The 19,096-nt window shown below is 38.7% G+C and overlaps 12 protein-coding genes across 12 annotated transcripts; 6 read left to right on the top strand and 6 right to left on the bottom strand.

Annotated features, from left to right (window-relative positions):
* Positions 1–627: 627 nt before the first annotated feature.
* On the top strand, positions 628–2,205 carry ASF2 (Asf2p; the record flags this gene model as incomplete). Its single annotated transcript, NM_001180257.1, has 1 exon — positions 628–2,205. The coding sequence occupies one exon, from the start codon at positions 628–630 to the stop codon at positions 2,203–2,205; it is 1,578 nt and encodes a 525-aa protein (NP_010084.1).
* A 365-nt stretch (positions 2,206–2,570) lies between these two features.
* Positions 2,571–3,473, top strand: GGC1 (Ggc1p; the record flags this gene model as incomplete). Its single annotated transcript, NM_001180258.1, has 1 exon — positions 2,571–3,473. One exon carries the CDS (start codon positions 2,571–2,573, stop codon positions 3,471–3,473), a length of 903 nt encoding a protein of 300 aa, NP_010083.1.
* Positions 3,474–3,768: 295 nt separating this feature from the next.
* On the top strand, positions 3,769–5,832 carry YDL199C (uncharacterized protein; the record flags this gene model as incomplete). Its single annotated transcript, NM_001180259.1, has 1 exon — positions 3,769–5,832. One exon carries the CDS (start codon positions 3,769–3,771, stop codon positions 5,830–5,832), a length of 2,064 nt encoding a protein of 687 aa, NP_010082.1.
* Positions 5,833–6,054: 222 nt separating this feature from the next.
* Positions 6,055–6,621, top strand: MGT1 (methylated-DNA--protein-cysteine methyltransferase; the record flags this gene model as incomplete). The annotated part of the gene is made up of 1 exon (NM_001180260.1): positions 6,055–6,621. One exon carries the CDS (start codon positions 6,055–6,057, stop codon positions 6,619–6,621), a length of 567 nt encoding a protein of 188 aa, NP_010081.2.
* Positions 6,622–6,700: 79 nt separating this feature from the next.
* Positions 6,701–7,561, bottom strand: TRM8 (tRNA (guanine46-N7)-methyltransferase; the record flags this gene model as incomplete). Its single annotated transcript, NM_001180261.1, has 1 exon — positions 6,701–7,561. One exon carries the CDS (start codon positions 7,559–7,561, stop codon positions 6,701–6,703), a length of 861 nt encoding a protein of 286 aa, NP_010080.1.
* Positions 7,562–7,897: 336 nt separating this feature from the next.
* Positions 7,898–8,647, bottom strand: MRPL11 (mitochondrial 54S ribosomal protein YmL11; the record flags this gene model as incomplete). The annotated part of the gene is made up of 1 exon (NM_001180262.1): positions 7,898–8,647. The coding sequence occupies one exon, from the start codon at positions 8,645–8,647 to the stop codon at positions 7,898–7,900; it is 750 nt and encodes a 249-aa protein (NP_010079.1).
* A 521-nt stretch (positions 8,648–9,168) lies between these two features.
* ACK1 (Ack1p) lies at positions 9,169–11,040 on the top strand (the record flags this gene model as incomplete). Its single annotated transcript, NM_001180263.1, has 1 exon — positions 9,169–11,040. The coding sequence occupies one exon, from the start codon at positions 9,169–9,171 to the stop codon at positions 11,038–11,040; it is 1,872 nt and encodes a 623-aa protein (NP_010078.1).
* Positions 11,041–11,335: 295 nt separating this feature from the next.
* On the bottom strand, positions 11,336–12,517 carry RTN2 (Rtn2p; the record flags this gene model as incomplete). The annotated part of the gene is made up of 1 exon (NM_001180264.1): positions 11,336–12,517. The coding sequence occupies one exon, from the start codon at positions 12,515–12,517 to the stop codon at positions 11,336–11,338; it is 1,182 nt and encodes a 393-aa protein (NP_010077.1).
* Positions 12,518–12,836: 319 nt separating this feature from the next.
* On the bottom strand, positions 12,837–12,989 carry YDL204W-A (uncharacterized protein; the record flags this gene model as incomplete). Its single annotated transcript, NM_001431137.1, has 1 exon — positions 12,837–12,989. The coding sequence occupies one exon, from the start codon at positions 12,987–12,989 to the stop codon at positions 12,837–12,839; it is 153 nt and encodes a 50-aa protein (NP_001418066.1).
* Positions 12,990–13,376: 387 nt separating this feature from the next.
* Positions 13,377–14,360, top strand: HEM3 (hydroxymethylbilane synthase; the record flags this gene model as incomplete). Its single annotated transcript, NM_001180265.1, has 1 exon — positions 13,377–14,360. One exon carries the CDS (start codon positions 13,377–13,379, stop codon positions 14,358–14,360), a length of 984 nt encoding a protein of 327 aa, NP_010076.1.
* Positions 14,361–14,657: 297 nt separating this feature from the next.
* Positions 14,658–16,946, bottom strand: YCX1 (Ycx1p; the record flags this gene model as incomplete). The annotated part of the gene is made up of 1 exon (NM_001180266.1): positions 14,658–16,946. One exon carries the CDS (start codon positions 16,944–16,946, stop codon positions 14,658–14,660), a length of 2,289 nt encoding a protein of 762 aa, NP_010075.1.
* Positions 16,947–17,257: 311 nt separating this feature from the next.
* On the bottom strand, positions 17,258–18,874 carry GLE1 (nucleoporin GLE1; the record flags this gene model as incomplete). Its single annotated transcript, NM_001180267.1, has 1 exon — positions 17,258–18,874. The coding sequence occupies one exon, from the start codon at positions 18,872–18,874 to the stop codon at positions 17,258–17,260; it is 1,617 nt and encodes a 538-aa protein (NP_010074.1).
* Positions 18,875–19,096: the final 222 nt, after the last annotated feature.

Genomic DNA, 19,096 nt, shown 5'->3' with positions numbered 1-19,096 from the left:
AATGTTCTACACCTACAGTAGCGAAATAGTGCTGGTTCGTGACGTGTAAATTCAGAATGCAACCCGACTACAGGAATAGAGGAATGGATCTGACACGACTTGTTTGTTCTTTTCACTTTTCGTTCTCGGGCGGATTGATCGTGTATGGTGATTTTTCACGCTGAAGGGGTAGAACCAGAAGGGGATGGAAGGGGATAGATGAAAAAAAAAAAAATCTATGAAGTAGTAGCAAGATAGGCCAGATCTCCAGTCAATTGATGAGTGTGGTATTAGGCAGAAGCAGAGGACGGTGAAGAAGCATATCACATAATTCTCCACCAATTCTAAACGCACAGTTGCACCTTTTTTGGAAGACAATCTTTTCCTTGACTCGGAGGGCATATAACTTTGTATATTGTAAATTATGAAACCAACTACCAAGGCAGGTATGTTGCATAGCAATGGAGAAGATCTTCTGCGATGCTAGTATTAGCAAAGATGTAAAAGCGCTTTTCATGTCTTTAGGAGCGACGCGACGCGTGAGTAACATATCTATCCATAGGACAAATAAATAAACACCGGGGACGATTTTTGCACACAGCTTCGATCAGTGGAGAAAGGAGGGAAAAAGGCCAAGACTGAGTGCTTATGCCAAAAAATCGTGGTGTCTTGGATGCCATCACTCGCAGTGTGATAGATGGTAGTGATCAGGAGTCGAGCTCATCTTTCAACTCGGACAAGGAATATGCGGCTGTGACGAAGGGCCTCAGCAGCTCAAGAGTACAAAAGAAGTCATCTTTAAGGCAGATGAAAAGCAAAGTCAAGGAGCTTCAATCTTTAGTGAATCATTACCGAGAAAATGAAGCCGCTTTAGTGTCTAGCGCCAAGTTATTGTCCGGCGAGATCATAGGCTATGAAATTAAGATGGCTAGTTTACATGGAAAAATGAAAAGTATCCTGGATGAGAACAACGCGTTAAAGGAAACGCACAAGAGCTCTGCTGAAAAGAGAATCGAACTTGTTCGACTTCCCTCTAGCAAAGAAGAACGCAACTACGATGAATACACTTTGCTTGTTAATCTCAAGAAGGAAATCTGCGCCAAGTTACAGGACTACAAAAACGTCCAGAACACGGTGAACACCAAGTTAGATGAGATTCACACGTTCCATGAAAAATACTACGAAGGACTAGAACTAAGTTTAGACAGCAAGGTGTTTGATGCAGAAAGCTCAAAAGAGCTGGCCAAAGTGAGGCGAGAACTGAATAACGTGAGAAAAAATTCCGAAATCAAAGTGAATAACTTGAAAATGCAACTGCTACAAGCAACCAAATCACTGGAGCACTTGAAGAAGCAGGCTAAAGCAAAGGATGACTATCTTAAATGTATTCCTGAGCTGGTCGACAAAGCCAATCTCACGATGTTATCCTACAAGAAAAGCATCGCTAACCAGAGGGAGACTATCGAAGCATTACAAGCAGAACTATCGCAACAATCAGAAACAAAGGGGCAAATAGAAACAGAAACACAAAATCAAGTACAAATCCCCACCAATGTGACTTTGGTGGACCCCTTTGAGGAAAACAATCCAGAGGATTTGTTCGCTATCCAGGAACAGGAATTGCAAGATCTAAGGTTGCATAAGAAAATGGCCGATGAGAGGAGCCGAACTACCCACTTGCATTTAGAAAGAAAAAATAATACCATCAAGCTACTGCAGAGTTACGTGCAATCATTAATTCAACGGCTACCACCAGCCCAGCGCAAACACCATTTGGGCATATTCCAAAAACTTGGTAGCGAAAAATCGTGTCCACTCGCCCCCGCTGTGGCAAGTACATATGCGCCTCTTCTACTCTTATCCCAGCATTCGAACCATCAAGAAATTGACAACACCCCTCAACGGCTTCTATTAGCGGCTCCAGACGGGCAGTCATATTCCGAAAAGAGCACAACACTAAACCTTGATTACTCATCAAGGAAATCCTACTTATCAAGACTACAACCACCACATATAGCCAACCTGAAGTCTTTGACTCTGAAAACTCTGCCAAGGGTGCCCACGGACAGTCCTCAACTTCCTTCAAAAGACAAATCTCAAGAGACTGCAAAGAAAGACGATCGGCCAAAATTGGTGGCAAATGAACCAGTCACACTAGACACATCAACTCCTCCTGTGGCACAAAGCTTGGCGGATTCAAAGCATTGTTCAGGACTACATAAATAAATATAAATACGAAGCGGTAGAGATCACTACGGCATCCGCCTATCTGCAAAGGAAGCTCTATCGCAAACATACCACCGTTAATCTTCGCTGCCACAGTTTCCTTGTAGACCAATGGCATGTAGCACCGCCGCCACTGCCCGAAAAAAAAAGAAAATGAAAATTAAAGAACGATCGCAATTCTTGATAAAGCTCGAGAAAACAAAAACTCGTGAGTCACTGTGCATTTGCTGTCACATTTTCTACAAAGCGACGACATAGATATATAGAGGTGACTATATAAATCGTGTATCTCTTTTGATGGTTAATATTTAGCCTTTAGACATATATCAAACAAAGCATCTTCCAAAGTATTAGAAAAGGGAAATATGCCTCATACCGATAAGAAACAATCAGGATTAGCTCGTCTTTTGGGGTCCGCCTCTGCAGGCATAATGGAAATTGCCGTCTTCCATCCTGTGGACACCATTTCCAAAAGACTGATGTCCAACCACACCAAAATAACCTCTGGCCAGGAATTGAATCGTGTTATTTTTCGTGATCATTTCAGCGAACCTTTGGGCAAACGTTTGTTTACCTTGTTCCCGGGTCTCGGTTACGCTGCATCATACAAAGTTCTTCAAAGAGTGTATAAATATGGTGGTCAGCCTTTTGCTAACGAGTTTTTGAATAAGCACTACAAAAAGGATTTTGATAATCTTTTCGGTGAAAAGACTGGTAAGGCAATGAGATCCGCCGCTGCTGGATCTTTGATTGGTATTGGTGAAATTGTTCTTTTGCCGCTGGACGTGTTGAAGATTAAGAGACAGACCAATCCCGAATCGTTTAAAGGTAGAGGTTTCATCAAGATTTTGAGAGACGAAGGCCTGTTCAACTTATATAGGGGTTGGGGGTGGACGGCTGCCAGAAATGCTCCCGGTTCATTCGCCCTTTTTGGTGGTAATGCATTCGCCAAGGAGTATATCTTGGGTTTGAAAGATTATTCTCAAGCTACTTGGTCCCAAAACTTCATCTCCTCCATCGTCGGTGCTTGCTCCTCTCTGATCGTTTCTGCTCCATTAGATGTCATCAAGACAAGAATTCAAAATAGGAATTTTGATAATCCTGAAAGCGGGTTGAGAATCGTCAAAAACACTCTGAAAAATGAAGGTGTAACTGCGTTTTTCAAGGGCTTAACACCTAAATTACTAACAACGGGTCCAAAACTGGTTTTCTCATTTGCGTTAGCTCAATCTTTGATACCTAGATTCGATAACCTGTTGAGCAAATGAAGTACATGAACTTCTTGTCTATTTTCCTTGGCATTCAGCTTGTGAATATAAAATGTATAACAATATGAGTTTGTACTTTATGTATTATTTCCTGTTTTTTGACTAACTACTTTTTCCAATGTAATAGCTGTATCACCGTACCGAGGTAAGGACGTCAGCCGCGTAGTTCTAAAAAAATAAAGGATTGCTTTGAAGGGCTTCTGGGCCACTTCAGGACAAAAAGAATGAACATAAAGAAGAGCGCTAAATTTAATACTACAGAGGAACCTGTTACTATCTCAGCTTTTTCAAGAAAATGAAACCTCCGTTAAACATGTCACGTTCAAATAAACCACTTACTCAGGAAGCTAATAGTTCGGCGCATATTGATAGGGCACATCAGCTAGCACAGGATTTTAACAGTAAACAGGATGATACCGCACTAACTTCACTGCCCCACAAGAACCCCGACATATTCAGATTTGAGAACAACATCACAGCTCATAGCTCGCGTCGTGGTTCTCTATATAGAGACAGCGATGCTACTGTGGTTTTGCCGCTTTCTGAACATACCCCTAGATTATCAATGGATGATCCATACCGCCAATTACTACAACAGGCTGAAATCTCACAACTACGAAGTAAGAAAAAAAGGCATTCCAGTCGAGTTTTGCGTACTTCGTTTATATCTTTTGTGGTGCTAGTTTCCTCGCTGTCAGGGTTGGACCAAGGCCTCATATCTGGTAACGTTATGACTTTGTCGTTCCAGAAGTATTTTCATTACCCACTTACTTCTCCGCTGGGCAATATAGTGAGCATTGTTAATCTGGGTGCGTTCATGGCGTCGTTATTTGTCTATTCTGGCATCCTGGAGCCTTGTAGCAGGAAAAAAATGCTCCAAATAAGCACAATGATATACTCTTTGGGTGCCATTGTTCAGGTCTTGGCTCTAAACCAATGGTGTTTACTACTGGGTAGATTCTTACTCGGAGTAGGTATGGGCTTTGCCTTTTCTATGGTAATAATTTATCAATTCGAGTTTCCCCTTCCCTGTATAAGAAAACGGACATTAATTTCCATTCAATGCGTCTCTAGTGTCATTGCGTATTCATTCGGAATATGGATTAATTGTGCTTTCAGATATTTGGGCTTTGCATGGAGATACCCTTTGTCAACACATGTGGCACTTGGAATAATACTAAACCTAATGTCGTTCTATCTTATTTTAGAGTCCCCTTCGTGGCTGTTGAAGCAAAAGAACGACGTAGAGGCATTGGTTTTAATATCGAATGTTTTCGATGATGGAAATTTCGAAGAAAACCAAACTCAGTTGAAATTTAGGGTCCTGAAACGAGACATATTATTAAAGTCACACCTTCAAAAAAACTCCTATCCATATGCGTATATCTTAAAGGATTTTTCTTCAATAATAAAATTGTTGATAGGTTTCCAACTTCTCACACGAACAAATGGAGTGGATGCTTTCTTGTATTACTCACCGTTAATATTACAACAAATGGGGAGAGGAGAAAGAAAATCTATCTATTTAACGGGGCTTAATGCTTTAATTTACAGCATCGTAATATTAGCATATGTTCCCTTGGTGTTACGGAAACGTAAAGAGAAAACGAATGTACTCTTAGGTTCGATTGTGATGTGTGCATTGCTATTTACCATATCTTTTACAGACTGGTTTCCCAAGAGCACAACGAGGTATATATCAATACTATTTGCTGTTTTTCTTTTTACGCACTTCATCAGTTGGGATTCTATAGGATGGGTTATGACCATTGAGCTTCTACCTCACTTGTCACAGGCCCCAGTGATACTACTAGTCTCAAACTTTTATTGGATTTTTAAGTGGTTCGTCAGCTTAATAACCCCTATACTTATTGACCGTCTGTCTTGGAAGTTTTATCTTATTCCATCTTTATCTTCCTTTATTTCCATTATATTTGTGCTGAAGATTTTTCCTATAGAAACCCGTGACGAAAGGTTAGATTCTGATGATGATTCTACCGGAAACGGTAGCGGTAACCATGATGATGTTTTTGACGATACCGGTTCTGAATTCTCCTCCTCACCATCTTTTTCCGCGTATCAGATAAACACTCTAGGAAGTAGTATCAAACAAAATAATCAAGCCTATTCATCTATTCAAAATGAGCAGATTCTACCCAAAAACGGAAACTTATCGAACCAGACACACGGTTCTGCACAAAATGTTTATTTCATTACATCTGATTCAGGACCATCAAGGACTGGAGAATTTTTCAGTTTTCATAACAGAACCGATCCAAATATCAGCGACAACATTGCTGCGAATAAACCCAGTTCAGGTGGAGGCCAGAATTCGCCTGGAGACATGGCAGTTGCCTAGTATGGCCTCATAAAAATATTTGCTTCATCCTAAGTATAAATGTTTAGTTTTATCCTACATACATATTCTTATTATAGTCATTAGAAAAAAGGCACGGCGCTATTGGCCTGGCAGGGCATTTAAAATGCGGTGGAAACAAGGAAGATTAATCAAGTAATGATATAGCATATGCACAAAAAAAAAATTGAAAACGGTCGCATTTTTGATCTAAATGGACCAACGATGAAGGAACTGCTTTACTATACATTCATTGAAACTGAAGTGACTGGTGCATTTTTGGTGTTTAGGGAAAAGACTCAAAACCTTGTTTTTGCCTCGTTAGGTAATGATAAGCTTTTTTTATTGGGAAAGGTGGAAGGCTTCTTGAAGAAACATGAGAAACAGGATACAATGTACGATTTACAGGAACTAAAAGAGGCAGAAACATATAAGAAATCAATCGAAAATTATACAATATGTTTAGAAAACAAAATGCCATTACCATCGGGCGCTATTCCCTTTGAGTTCCTGTTTGGAACAGATTTTCAACGTAAAGTTTGGAATGAGCTTTTAAACGTGGAACACGGCCACGTCGTAACATATGGTGATATTGCAAAGAGAATAGGGAAGCCAACTGCCGCAAGATCTGTCGGAAGAGCTTGCGGCTCAAATAACCTGGCATTGTTAGTACCTTGCCATAGAATCGTTGGTAGCAATAGAAAATTAACCGGATATAAATGGAGCTGTAAACTGAAAGAACAGTTATTAAATAATGAAAAGGAAAATAGCTTAAGCCTTAGTAGATTGTAGTTGGATAAAGGATTTTAGGAAAATAAACATAAGAAATAGTTATGTATATGTGGTAAATTGTTCTAGTTATACATCTATGTTACAATATGGCTGGCGTTGGTAATCTTGTGAAACAAGCGACGAACTTGTCACCCTTCTTTCTTTCCACTTTTTTACCTTCTTCTGTGGCATTTCTCATTATTTTCACACATTCATCGTTTTCTTCCCATTCTTTGCTCAACCGTTCAAATAAAGGATGCTCTTCTAAATGTTTTACCATCCACTCATGCAGGTCTTTGACGTCTGTAATTGTGTACACGACACCGCCCTCTTTCAAAACATATGCGTACTCACTCAGCAAGGTGTTAGTGATAATTCTTGCCTTATGCTTTCTTTGTTTGAAATGAGGATCGGGGAAACAAAAAAACATTTTAGAAAGCTGGCCCTTTTCAAAAAAGTTGGGCAAGAATTTCATAGCGTTACCTCTCAAGACATTAATGTTTTGAAATCCATGTTTTGAAGCTGTATTGTTCCTTAAGGCAATAATTCTATCCTCCACGTAATTTGTAACCTGCACACGAATTTCCATCCCTAAGATAAGATCTTCAGGGAAGGCTGGTGATAAATCTATCATCAACCCACCGAATCCACAGCCAATATCAGCAATCGTCACCTTCTTTGTCATTTGTCCATTTTCCGCGTTTTTGTAGTAAGGGTACAATTTGGACCAATCCATATCCTGGGGAGATACTGGGTACTCTAACTGGTGATCTGAAAATGGGTTGGAATGCGCCCTTTGACGATAATATCTCTTCTTTGGCAAGTCGATCTTTTGGCCTTCTTGCACCAAAGAACTTTCATTGATCTTTACATGCTTCAACTCCTTACGATTTTCTTCCTTATTTATACGGTATGCGTAACGCTTGGAGCCTGGATCTTGGCTTAGTGGCTTGGCTTTCATCTTAACAATAAACGCTTGAAAATTTTATCCTATGGGAACTGCTGAATCTATACTAATCCAGCTTTTGTGGCGCTTTAATAAAGTGAAATGTCAGAAATATCCTGAAATTTTTTGCTGAAGTCATCACCAAAATTTTTCATTTTTTTTTTTTTTCAACGGTCGCTGAGATATGTAAAAAGGTAAGAAAGGTAAAAGAAAGGTAATTTTGACGTCAATACATAGACTAAAGTATATTTACCGTTATTGCTTCATTGTCTTTTTATTTTTTGATGATGTATGTACATGATTGAATAGTAAAACCTTTATAAAACTTGTCGAATTACGGGCATTTTCTTTTTACTTTGATCCCTTCGATTCTGCATCTGTAGTTGACTCCACATCCTCTTTAGGTTTTTGGTTGTCATTGTGAGATTTTAGTGTTAAATACAATGCATTTGAACTGTTTTCCAACGTACGAACCAAACCCAACCCACTTAGCATTTGCAAAACGCTGACTAACTGCGACTGCATTTCCGGCTTTGTGGGGAGAGTCTTAAAAGTGTTTATTTTTTCCACATTCAAAACTTCGTTTTCTACTTTTGCACCAATCACCATCAGCTTGTCTTGTGCTGACTGCAGAACCTTCAATAGCTTGGCTACTTGTTGAGGGTTGGTGTCTTCGTATGTAATTGTGGCCGTAGGACCCTTCAGTAGTGGCAAGAGTGGATGTTTCCAGTTTTGCTCTTTACGCTTCACGAATCCACATGGGTCGGGCAGATGCGAATTTCTCAAGTAGACTTCGAACAGGTTGTTTCTTACTTTTGTGAGTTTCCCTCCTGTCTGTTTAATCTTGAATCTGAAATGGTGATCTTCTGTTTTGGAAAGATTATTGTAATGGACAAAAAAAATCATAGAACTGTTCTCCATTAAATGCTTGTATGTATCGATGAGAAACGTCTTCCTCGAGTCCAGCGGCTTTACTGTCTTTCTTGAGGGTTGTTCAGAAGCCAGAGCATAAAATCTCTTATGTACTGTACCAATTGTCTCCTTCAAACCAAAAAAACCATTTCTGGGGACCCATCCAGGCATAAACCTTAGCTGCAACATTATTTATAATCACACTCCGCGCCCAAGCACTTCCAATAAGGTCTAAAGCTTTTGTTTTCCTTACTCTTCAATTGTACTAACCTTCTTTCTTTTCTCAGTTTACTGCTATAACTCTACGTTTTTTTCTGTATGAATCTCTACTAAGCCCTAGGGTTATTAGTGTATAAACGTTAGGTTACACTATGAAAAAGACTTGTTTAATAGGTCATATAGTAAAAAGCTTAGGTTAAGTGCCTTCAAGAACGAAACCTAATTTTAAAATTGACGACTAATTATCAAGTGTATTGAAGATGGCTTGAGATGAACCTTAGCACTGGATGCTATGGCTTGTAGAATAAGCAGATATCCCGGTAATTTAATTTGAGTTGCTCAAATTATATACAAGAACGTGGTAGAGACTGGATTTGGAAGCGTCTCTTTTTATGAAGTAGATTTTAACTCCGTTTTCTTTTCATTTCCTTCTATTCTTTTGTACAGAGTGTACCACCACGTTTTAATACTTTGTTTTAATACAGTAGGCAATGGTTAATCAGGGCCAACCGCAACCTAACCTCTATGACAAACACATTAACATGTTTCCACCAGCAAGGGCGCGGGAGTCCTCGCATAAATTGGGAAATGCCAATTCGGATAGGCATGGTTTGCCAGCTCAAAATATAGTGCCTGCACCCTATCCAGTGGATGACTCTATCGTTGAACTCACACCAGCTATTCCTTTTACATCCCCTTCATCTTCCTCATCATTATCGCTGCCTTTGAGTGCGCTGAATTTCACAGACGGGAATGCTGATGGTGGTCAATTAGGCACTCCAGTAACCATAAATAGTAATAACGGCATGGACATTTTTAATTCCAAGCCAACAGGTGAAATAGGATATGCCAATAATGGCACCAACAGTACTGGTAGTAGGTATGAACTTCCTTTCAATTTTAGTTCTACAAAAGAGAGTTTGGGTTCACCAGCTGTACAAGATGCATCAATAAGCAGTGGAAATCGAATATCAGAGTCTGTAAGGGACAACTCAGCGCCACCACCCTATGAGGAATCTGAATCTAGGATACTGCAGGAAAAAGTTTACAGAACCGAGGAAAAAGCTCCAATACGACCTTTGAATAATAATCCTGTTCCACCACAAAAAATCAACCAACCACCCACTGGGAGCGCGAAGACAGACGATAATGGGTCCTCAGGTGGTGAGGACAAACTGTCTTCCTATTCACCAGAGGCATTGGCTTTCTATCAAGTGTACAAGAAGACAATTACTGACTCTTCAAAATTCACCCCCGAGATACAAATGCAATGGTGTGAAACATTACTTACATATGCCTTTAATGAGGATTTCATATCGCAATATAACATAAACGCGGAGAAGCTCAAAAGAAGCTTAAAGCCTGAGGAAATGCTCAAAAACCAGAAAGTCATTTTGGAACATTCATTCAAGGTGCTCACAAAATTGATAACTTTAAAATGGCCACCTGCCATGTATTTAATGGGGACGCTGTATTCACACCAACCCTATTTACCTATAAAGAACAAAAACATCGTTATTAAAAATGATGAAAAGGCGCTGGAATATTATTGTAAAGCTGCGAAATTGAACAATTCAGATGCATGCTACCGTGCAGGTGTATGCTTTGAATACCAAAGGGGCACCTCTTCTTTGGATCCATCACCAACCAAAGAACAATGCATAAAAAAGGCCTTCCAATACTACCAGCATGGCGCAGAAGTTTGTTCAAATTCTGCGTGTATGTATAAATTAGGGATGAGCCATTTATACGGTCTGAACATGCAAAAGACTGATGTATTGCTAGCTATTAAATGGTTTGATAAAGCTGCCCAAAAGGGTGACTCTCCACAAACATTATATGAGTTAGGTAAAATATATGAATTCAGTGTTTTGCCGCCAGAAATCCAGAACCTATTATTTGCGAACGGCATACGAAAAGACTCTCAACTGGCAATAAAATACTACCAACAATGTGCCAAAGATTTTGAGTACCCTTTAGCGCAATGGAAATTAGGAAATTGTTATGAGTTTGGAGACCTAGGGTTGCCAGTGGTGGCCAAAAAATCCATATATTGGTATTCCAAAGCTGCTGCTGCTCAGCCGAAGGGGAATCCGATGGCAATGTTATCCTTAAGTGGATGGTACTTAACGGGAGCACCAAATATTTTGAAACCAAACAATAAAGAGGCATTCAACTGGGCCTTGAAGAGCAGCAAGTGTTCAGACGGTAAATTAGCCCGCACTGAATTTGCCTTAGGATTTTATTACGAAAAAGGTGTCGGTTGTGAAGTTGATTTGGATCTGGCCAAACAATATTATCAGAGGGCTGCAAGAATGGGATTCAGGAAGGCAGTTGATGCTCTTCGAAGTTTGACAAATTAACGAATTCGCATTTCTTTATTATGCCATAAATCAAATATTATTCAGGACATTAGTAAAATATTGTAACATTCTCCTCAAAAATGAGAGGAGAATAAAAATAACAAAAGCGAAGAAATGCGACGTCATTTACTCATTATTTTAAACTAAATAAAAAAAATATTGTAACTACTTATCGTTGTAATGATATCTTTTCTTCAAAAAAATATATAGTTGGTGATAAATATGACCTCTTTGAAAAAAAGAAAAGGAAATGAACTACTAGCTAGAAAGAAGAGAGAAAAAAAAAAAAACTAGATTATGCGTGTTGCAATTTTTGCTTTAGGCCGTGCGTGGTTTTGTGTAAGGTTTCATTATTCTTGATGGGAATCGATTGGCTTTCGGCGGGTTTAGTGGTGTGTCTAGTTGGAGCTGGAACGGTGATTGGATCTGGGATTTCCTTGCTTCCTACCAGATTGTAATCACCATCTTTTAGGTTTTGCTCCAGTTCACGCTGATGAGCTGCTAATTCTTCTTCAATATCAACTGTTCTTGGATCATATGTCTTGACATCTGGTTTACTGAAGTTTTCATGCCTGTTGTTGAAATCCTTCTCTGTTGGTATTTCCTGCTTCCCAGATTTTAAGGTGCCAATATTCTCATTCTGAGAAACTGGATATTCGGCTCGGTTATATTGAGAGGTAGAATAGCTGTCTTTGCCACTTTTGGAGGCTGACGTGTCGTTCATGTTGTCAAACTCAGAAGAGGAAAGGCCGCTCTTGTTACGTTGAGAAGTAGAAGATTTGTTTTCGTTACTGATAGAGGTTGAGTAGCTGCCTTCATCGGTTTGGGGTGGGATAATCTTGTCAATGTATGGTTCAGTCTTTTCAACCACCTTGTTGTAATTTTTGTGAAACCTATGAATAACTAGATCCTTCATCCTGTCGATAGCACGGTCAATTCTAGCCTGCTTTCTATCGTAGATTAAAGGCACAGTGTACAAAAAGATGGTGGTCATTATCAAAACAGTGTTCATAGAGAATATAGCAAATAGGCCGTGCAAGAAATAGAGGGAAACACCAATGGTAAAATTGTTTCTTGTTCTGTGTGCAAACACTAACTTTCTGATTCTGTCCTCTAACGCAGGCAGACGATCCAATTCGCGGTCGATATGAGGCTTTAAGACGCCAACAAGGTCCGGAGACTCTTGCATGCCAAACCTAGACACTACTCCTTTATCAAATAGCACCTTTGTAGAAAGCTCCACCGCAAAACTCGTGAACAACACCATGTATCCGATCTTAAGTAAAACAGAAATAACATTGACATTTCTGAGGATCAGCAAACTCACCAGAGTCGCAGCAAAGCTCGCACCCGACTTGCTAGGGTTAGTCCAGTATATCAATCCCGTCTTGTTCTGATGACCTGCTTCACCGGGAGCGTTAGCATTTCTACTGTTATTCAAATTCGCGTTCTTATTGGTAGTCGTATTCCTATTCATGTTGATGATAGTTTGTGGCAAGTTGAGACAAGCAATTGAACAAGTTATTACTACTATTGCTACATAATTGATCTGCTTTTCAATCCCTTTTATATATTTTTTTCATCAAAGTAGCAAGCTTTATCGTTTGAGGGTGGAAATAAGGGTGAACAATAAGGGGAGATTGCCTATGCGCCTAAACGTCACCGTCTAACCTTGTTCTCCTTTCAACAAAAACGCCTTGCGTTCTTATTGCTAGGCCACAATTACAAGCATCTCAAATGGGGCATTATCACACCGGTACCACCGACACATTCTGCTGCTACCCTTGTAGTTTAAGTTAACTTTGCGTCCACTTTTCGTAATTATTTTGCTCCCTGGCAGCACCGGGGGTAAAGATGTCTTTCTGGCTAATGCAGTCATCCTTACATTGTCGTTCGTACGGCAGTCCAGGATTTTTGACCATCTTTACGCAGCAATTCCCATATAACATTCCTTCTCTCCTTGTCAATTGACCCTGGGGAGCGTCTGACCAATAAGAAACCGATGAGTAAGCAATGAAGGTCTTTTTTTTGGCTACGAAAATTTCAGCAATTTTTTAAAGTGAAAAAGTAAAAAAATCAAACATAAAAAAAGAAAGAAAATGAAAAAGTAAAGGAACGCTTTATATAAACGAGGCTACTAACTATCTGTATTATTGCTACACATAGCCTGAATTCAAGGTCATTGGCAGATTGACGCTCGTGTTTGCATGGTACAGGGCTGTATTAGATTTTGAATATTCTGTTCTTCTCATCCCGTATTAATATCTAGAACAATAGAAAAAAAGAAAAGCGAAGAAAATCTAGATAAATTTGTAGTTGGTAAATACACACGTACTATGGGCCCTGAAACTCTACATATTGGTGGGAGAAAATCGAAATTGGCGGTAATACAATCCAACCATGTTTTAAAACTGATCGAAGAAAAGTATCCGGACTACGACTGCAAGGTTTTCACTTTGCAAACTCTTGGTGACCAGATTCAATTCAAACCTTTGTACTCATTTGGCGGTAAAGCTTTATGGACAAAGGAGTTGGAAGACCATCTTTACCATGACGATCCCTCAAAGAAGCTTGACTTGATCGTTCATTCTCTGAAGGACATGCCCACTTTACTACCAGAGGGTTTCGAGCTGGGGGGTATCACTAAGCGGGTCGATCCAACAGATTGTCTTGTCATGCCCTTTTACTCTGCTTATAAGTCTCTGGATGACCTTCCAGACGGGGGGATTGTGGGAACCTCATCCGTGAGAAGATCTGCTCAGCTAAAAAGAAAATACCCACATTTGAAATTTGAAAGTGTCAGAGGAAATATACAAACTAGATTACAAAAACTAGACGACCCAAAATCTCCGTACCAATGCATCATCTTGGCGTCTGCTGGGTTGATGCGTATGGGGTTGGAAAACAGAATTACGCAGCGATTCCATTCGGATACAATGTACCATGCAGTTGGACAAGGCGCCCTGGGTATAGAAATTAGAAAGGGTGACACCAAGATGATGAAGATTCTTGACGAAATTTGCGATCTAAATGCAACTATATGTTGCCTTTCGGAGCGTGCTTTGATGAGAACTTTAGAGGGGGGTTGTTCCGTTCCTATTGGTGTGGAATCTAAATACAATGAAGAGACTAAAAAATTACTATTAAAGGCCATTGTAGTTGACGTTGAAGGCACAGAAGCAGTAGAAGACGAAATTGAAATGCTAATAGAAAATGTTAAAGAAGATTCCATGGCGTGTGGTAAGATACTAGCTGAAAGAATGATTGCCGATGGCGCAAAGAAAATTCTGGATGAAATTAATTTAGACAGAATCAAATGAACACCATTAATTTGATCAGTCCAAAAACTCTATTATTACTAACTAAAGTTCCCTTTTTTTTTTTTTTTTTTTTTTTTTTCCTTATCTCCTTTATCTTTCAGTTATTTATTTCCCTCTCATTCCTCTCATATTACTTGTTTAATTTAATGACCATTTTCAAATGACCACTGCATAAATATTTTGTCAATTAGAATATGTAATTCCTACCTTTGTTTATTTTATACTATTCATACAAGCTTCGTTGTTAATATATTTATTATAGCTTGTATATAAAAAATGAAATCTTGATTTATTAAATTACACTTGGTGAACTTCTAAAAAAACACTAATACATGTGACAACTATATACAACGTAAGAAGTGCAATACTAATCTTCTTGTCAATTTTCCAGTCGTTTAATGGTATCAAAACCGTAAATATCAAAAACGCGATCAGAATTCCGACTCCAGTATTGATTAAGTTTTTATCCACTTTAAAATCAATATGATGCATTAAAATATTACTATCTCTGCCACTCACTATTTTTCCAGTTTTGTCGCCTAGCATTATCATAATTCCATCAAATCCGACGCCAAATAAGAAATATAAAAGTGGACTGCCAAAACAAGCTCCTATCGCGATTTCTAAAACACCTATTTTGACGAATGTAATATTTGACACTAAATCACCAATCGAATTACCCCATGTAAAAATGGTTAAACCTAGTATTGTTTCCGATATATTAAACACATTTATCCAATGCGTTAACGTGACTACAATTATGTGGACAGCTTTCGAAAGACAGGCCAATGACAATAAAAATGCTACTGTAAAGATTATATCAGAGTTGAACTTGTTCGGTATGGTCCTAGTTTTAAAATATAATAAGATGGCTATCACCAGCGATAAGATGAGCAACCAAAATGAAAAGTTATTTGTGATGAGTTGGTTGAGAATTATTGGCGAAGCAATCAATTGAATATTCTGTAGGTATGAAAGGGGTAAGTCATGGTCTGTTTGACTTATCTCTGATGGTATTGAAAGATAAAGAATTATTGATACCGGCGTAGTGACTAATAATGACAAGAACTCAAAGAAACCAATTTCCAAGGACACATCTGTTAAGTAATTGTAAAGTTGGAAACTATGCCAAGCGGTTCTACTCTTTGTTGAACAGAGAGATAGTGTTCTATCGAGAATTATATCATCTCTCTCATACTGTAAGAGAGAGTTGTCGATAACATCTGATATGCTGTTCAAGGCATTGGTAGATTCCTGTGTACGTGTAGCCTCGTCATTTAATATAATATTATTACTCCGGACCAAGTTTGGAATGCGATCGCAGCTTAATGATTTCTTGGAGGTTTTTTTTTGTGGCACAGTCAAAAACAAACTTGTGGGTTCATTATAGTAAGTTTGATACTCGTTTTGGGGAGCAGAGATTGCAGTATCCAGCGCATTTGAATTTTCCCCATTCCGTAGGGACAAATATTTGTAAAAATCCTTAGGTTGTAATGAATTCATCCTTTTTCTTATTAAAGGCCTCCCTTCTTCATCTAAAGAAGCTTTAGTAAATAAATGAGTATCATCGGAGGGTAAAGACAACGATTTTACTGTATTGTTAAAAAGATTCTGCTTCTCCCATATATTCAAAAGATCTTGTAACGTCATTCTTACCCAGCCATGATAATGCGACCGTAAATATCCCCGTATTCTACGTCTTATTAAATCCCTTCTTTCAGGTATACCTTGATTAAATCTCGAAATGTTATCCAGGGATTTACTTGGTAAACGAGTTGGATCTAAACTAATAGCGTTGTCCTCATCAATCTGTGTATCCCCCAAAGGCCTTACATATCTTATTCCATCGTCTGTGGATGTAATGTCACTGGTAGTCGTTAATGTAAATCGATTTGGAACAGTGATATGATTATTTGCAAGTACAGTTTTTTTTATTTCTACCTCTCTTTCTAAAGCATCATTGATTTCGCAGGGATATTTGTAGCTTTTTATTAAATAGACAGCACAACAGCAGTAGGTTAAAACCATGACAATACACTCCCAAAAGTACAGTCTTCCATCTGCTAGAAAAGTGCCCGAAACTAAGAGCATAAAAGTGAATATTCCGACATCCAATATATAATTGCTTCTATCATACGATAAATTTTGGTCAAAGCTTTCTTCTGTGTAAGTTTCAATAGACTTGTCATGTTGAAATTGAATAGTGGCTACGCAGCCCATTAGTCCAATCACAACGGTTAACAGAAAAAATATGCCACCAAATAACTCACCAATGGCCAAGGAAGTCACGCCAGATTTCATCGACTGGTAAGTACTAGTAATATCAGGAAGTGCATTCCCCAATGCTAATAAAGTCATGCCGGATACTCTATCGGAAATATGGAATATGTTACTGGAAATGTATGACAAAGATGGTGTTAAGCAGTCAGAGGTAACCACTCCTAGTAAAGAGAAGCATTCAATAAGTACAACAGAATGCAGATAAAATTCAGATATTGAGCCATTACTAGAAAGGGAATAGCCTATTAATATAACGTTCGAAACGTAGAAGGCTATCGTTATTAGCCATCTTAAAGGTTTATGCATCTGCTTTAAAAAATTTGATAAATGAAGAGTAGCATTTACAAATAAAGGTAAGGAGATAGGCGCCGGAAAAAGAATGAATATTCTGCTTGATCGAATAAGATATTATGAGCGGTAGTTCAAATGTCAATTTCACGTACGTATATTTGAGTGGGAGATTGTCTTAACTTTTCCCACTTACGGCTTAATATTCATGACGTATTTTCTGCCATCCCTTGATATCGAGCCGAAAATAAAACTAAAAATGGCGACGTTTAAAATAAAGTCATTATAAAGTGTATTAGCATAATGTGCATATATAAGTTCAGAATTTTCTAAGGAGACATTTCCGGAAAGGACTCCATATTATTATTTTGCCAGGCCTCTAATAAAATTCTTAATCTCGCAGCACCCACATATTTCTTTTCAGCCATTCTGGAGGTCAATTCCTCACCAATCAAGATTAGCAATTTAGAGGCTTGGTTCCCATACGCCTGAAGAAACTGTACGGCAGCGGCATCCCACCACGAACCGAGTATGACAAAATGGGTATTTGTTATTAAATTTAGTGGCGTATTACATATTCTAGCCAAAATATGCCACGATAATGCGATGGGGAAAGGATGACTCGTGGTGGTGATAAATTCTTGAGGTAACTGTAATCTCGTTATTATGGCAAATAATGATAAGATCCCGCCCATTCTCTCATCGTAGGATGTGTTATCTTCCCATTTATTCTCGTTGTTTCTTTTCCATCCCATGTTTTGACGGCCTTTTTCTGTGTCAATCTCACACGTGAATCCTATCACAAAGGGGCATTTCTTGACAAGTCTTGCCATAAACAATTCCTGTAACTCTGGGAATTGGACTAACAAATATAAAGTCAATTTCCCTAGGGGCAGAGCAGACTCTGGTTTTACCCTGACTTCTGTTTCCGCCTGATGTACTACGGCTTTGGCAATAAAGTTTAAAATCCAATGATATGCTAGAGAGTCGCCTTTAGTATCATTTATCAATTGAGTTAGTTCATTCTGTATTTTAAAAAGTTGCTGGTTGCTATTAGTTAATTGTCCGAATTTCGGGTTAATTTTCCTTTTATGACGTGAGAGCAAATTCCTTACATTCACATCAGCTTTTTTTATAGGCAGAACTATGTCTTGCTTTATTTGAGCAATTTTGTCTTTATAATGCCAAAACATTTTGGAGATTTTATCAAAGTTTGTAACTGCTTTACCCAATTTATCCTTCTGCTGCAATAATTTGGCTTCATGTTCTTTTTTCAATTGTCTTTCCTTTTCATTCTGTTCTTCTATTTTCTTCCTTTCTTCTTCTTGTTTCTGCTGCGCTAGCTTTGCTTCAGCTTCTTTGCGTTTACGTTCTTCTTCATCCTTCTTTTGACGTAATAATTCCTGCTCCCGCTTGGCCTTTTCCTCAGCTTCCTTACGTTTGCGCTCTTCCTCCTCTTTTCGCTTACGTTGCTCTTCAACACGACGTTTATTTTCTCTAATAGATTGAATTTCTTTCTGATTGGCAAGCACCAAGTTTTGCATTTTCCTTTGAAAAGATTCTTCTATTGCCTCGAGTAAGGGTGCTGTCGCATTTGAGTTCTTAGCATTATCTAGCAATGACGAATGCGATGCTCTCGGTAGTGGCATATTGGTTGAATGCGGTACTATTATCGATGACGCGGCTACAATGGGCTCATTAATGGGGATCAGTTTCGATTGAAGGTTCAAATCGCGCAAGGCGTTTTCTAGAGCAGGATCTAAAATAACTACCGACTCATTTACCAATTTCTTCGTGCCAACTTTCGTGAATGAAGGTAACTTTATTGCTGGGCTCGGCTCAGGTGTAGGGCATTGCGATGACGTAGAAGATGTTGTAGAACATGTTTCCTCAAATTCTGGAGAATCAGTATCTGAATTGAAAACCTCATCGAACACAAATCTCATTCTTCGACTCTGCAGAATATCCTGTAGCAACGGCCCGCGATTCTCTTGTTATCAATTATATACCTATTTCTTTGATGATATTTTCATTAAACATACAAAAAGTGGAACAGTAGAACGAAGCCCGGTTACCCGAAAAGTCACAAACATTTGATGTTATTAGTAGTATTATATAATATACAGAAGGCCTACAGTCAAAATATATATCTAATGCCAGATTTTTTT

The sequence above is a fragment of the Saccharomyces cerevisiae genome, chromosome IV (genome assembly GCF_000146045.2).
Source record: "Saccharomyces cerevisiae S288C chromosome IV, complete sequence".
NCBI classification, from domain to species: domain Eukaryota; kingdom Fungi; phylum Ascomycota; class Saccharomycetes; order Saccharomycetales; family Saccharomycetaceae; genus Saccharomyces; species Saccharomyces cerevisiae.
This window is presented reverse-complemented; position numbering and strand designations above follow the sequence as displayed.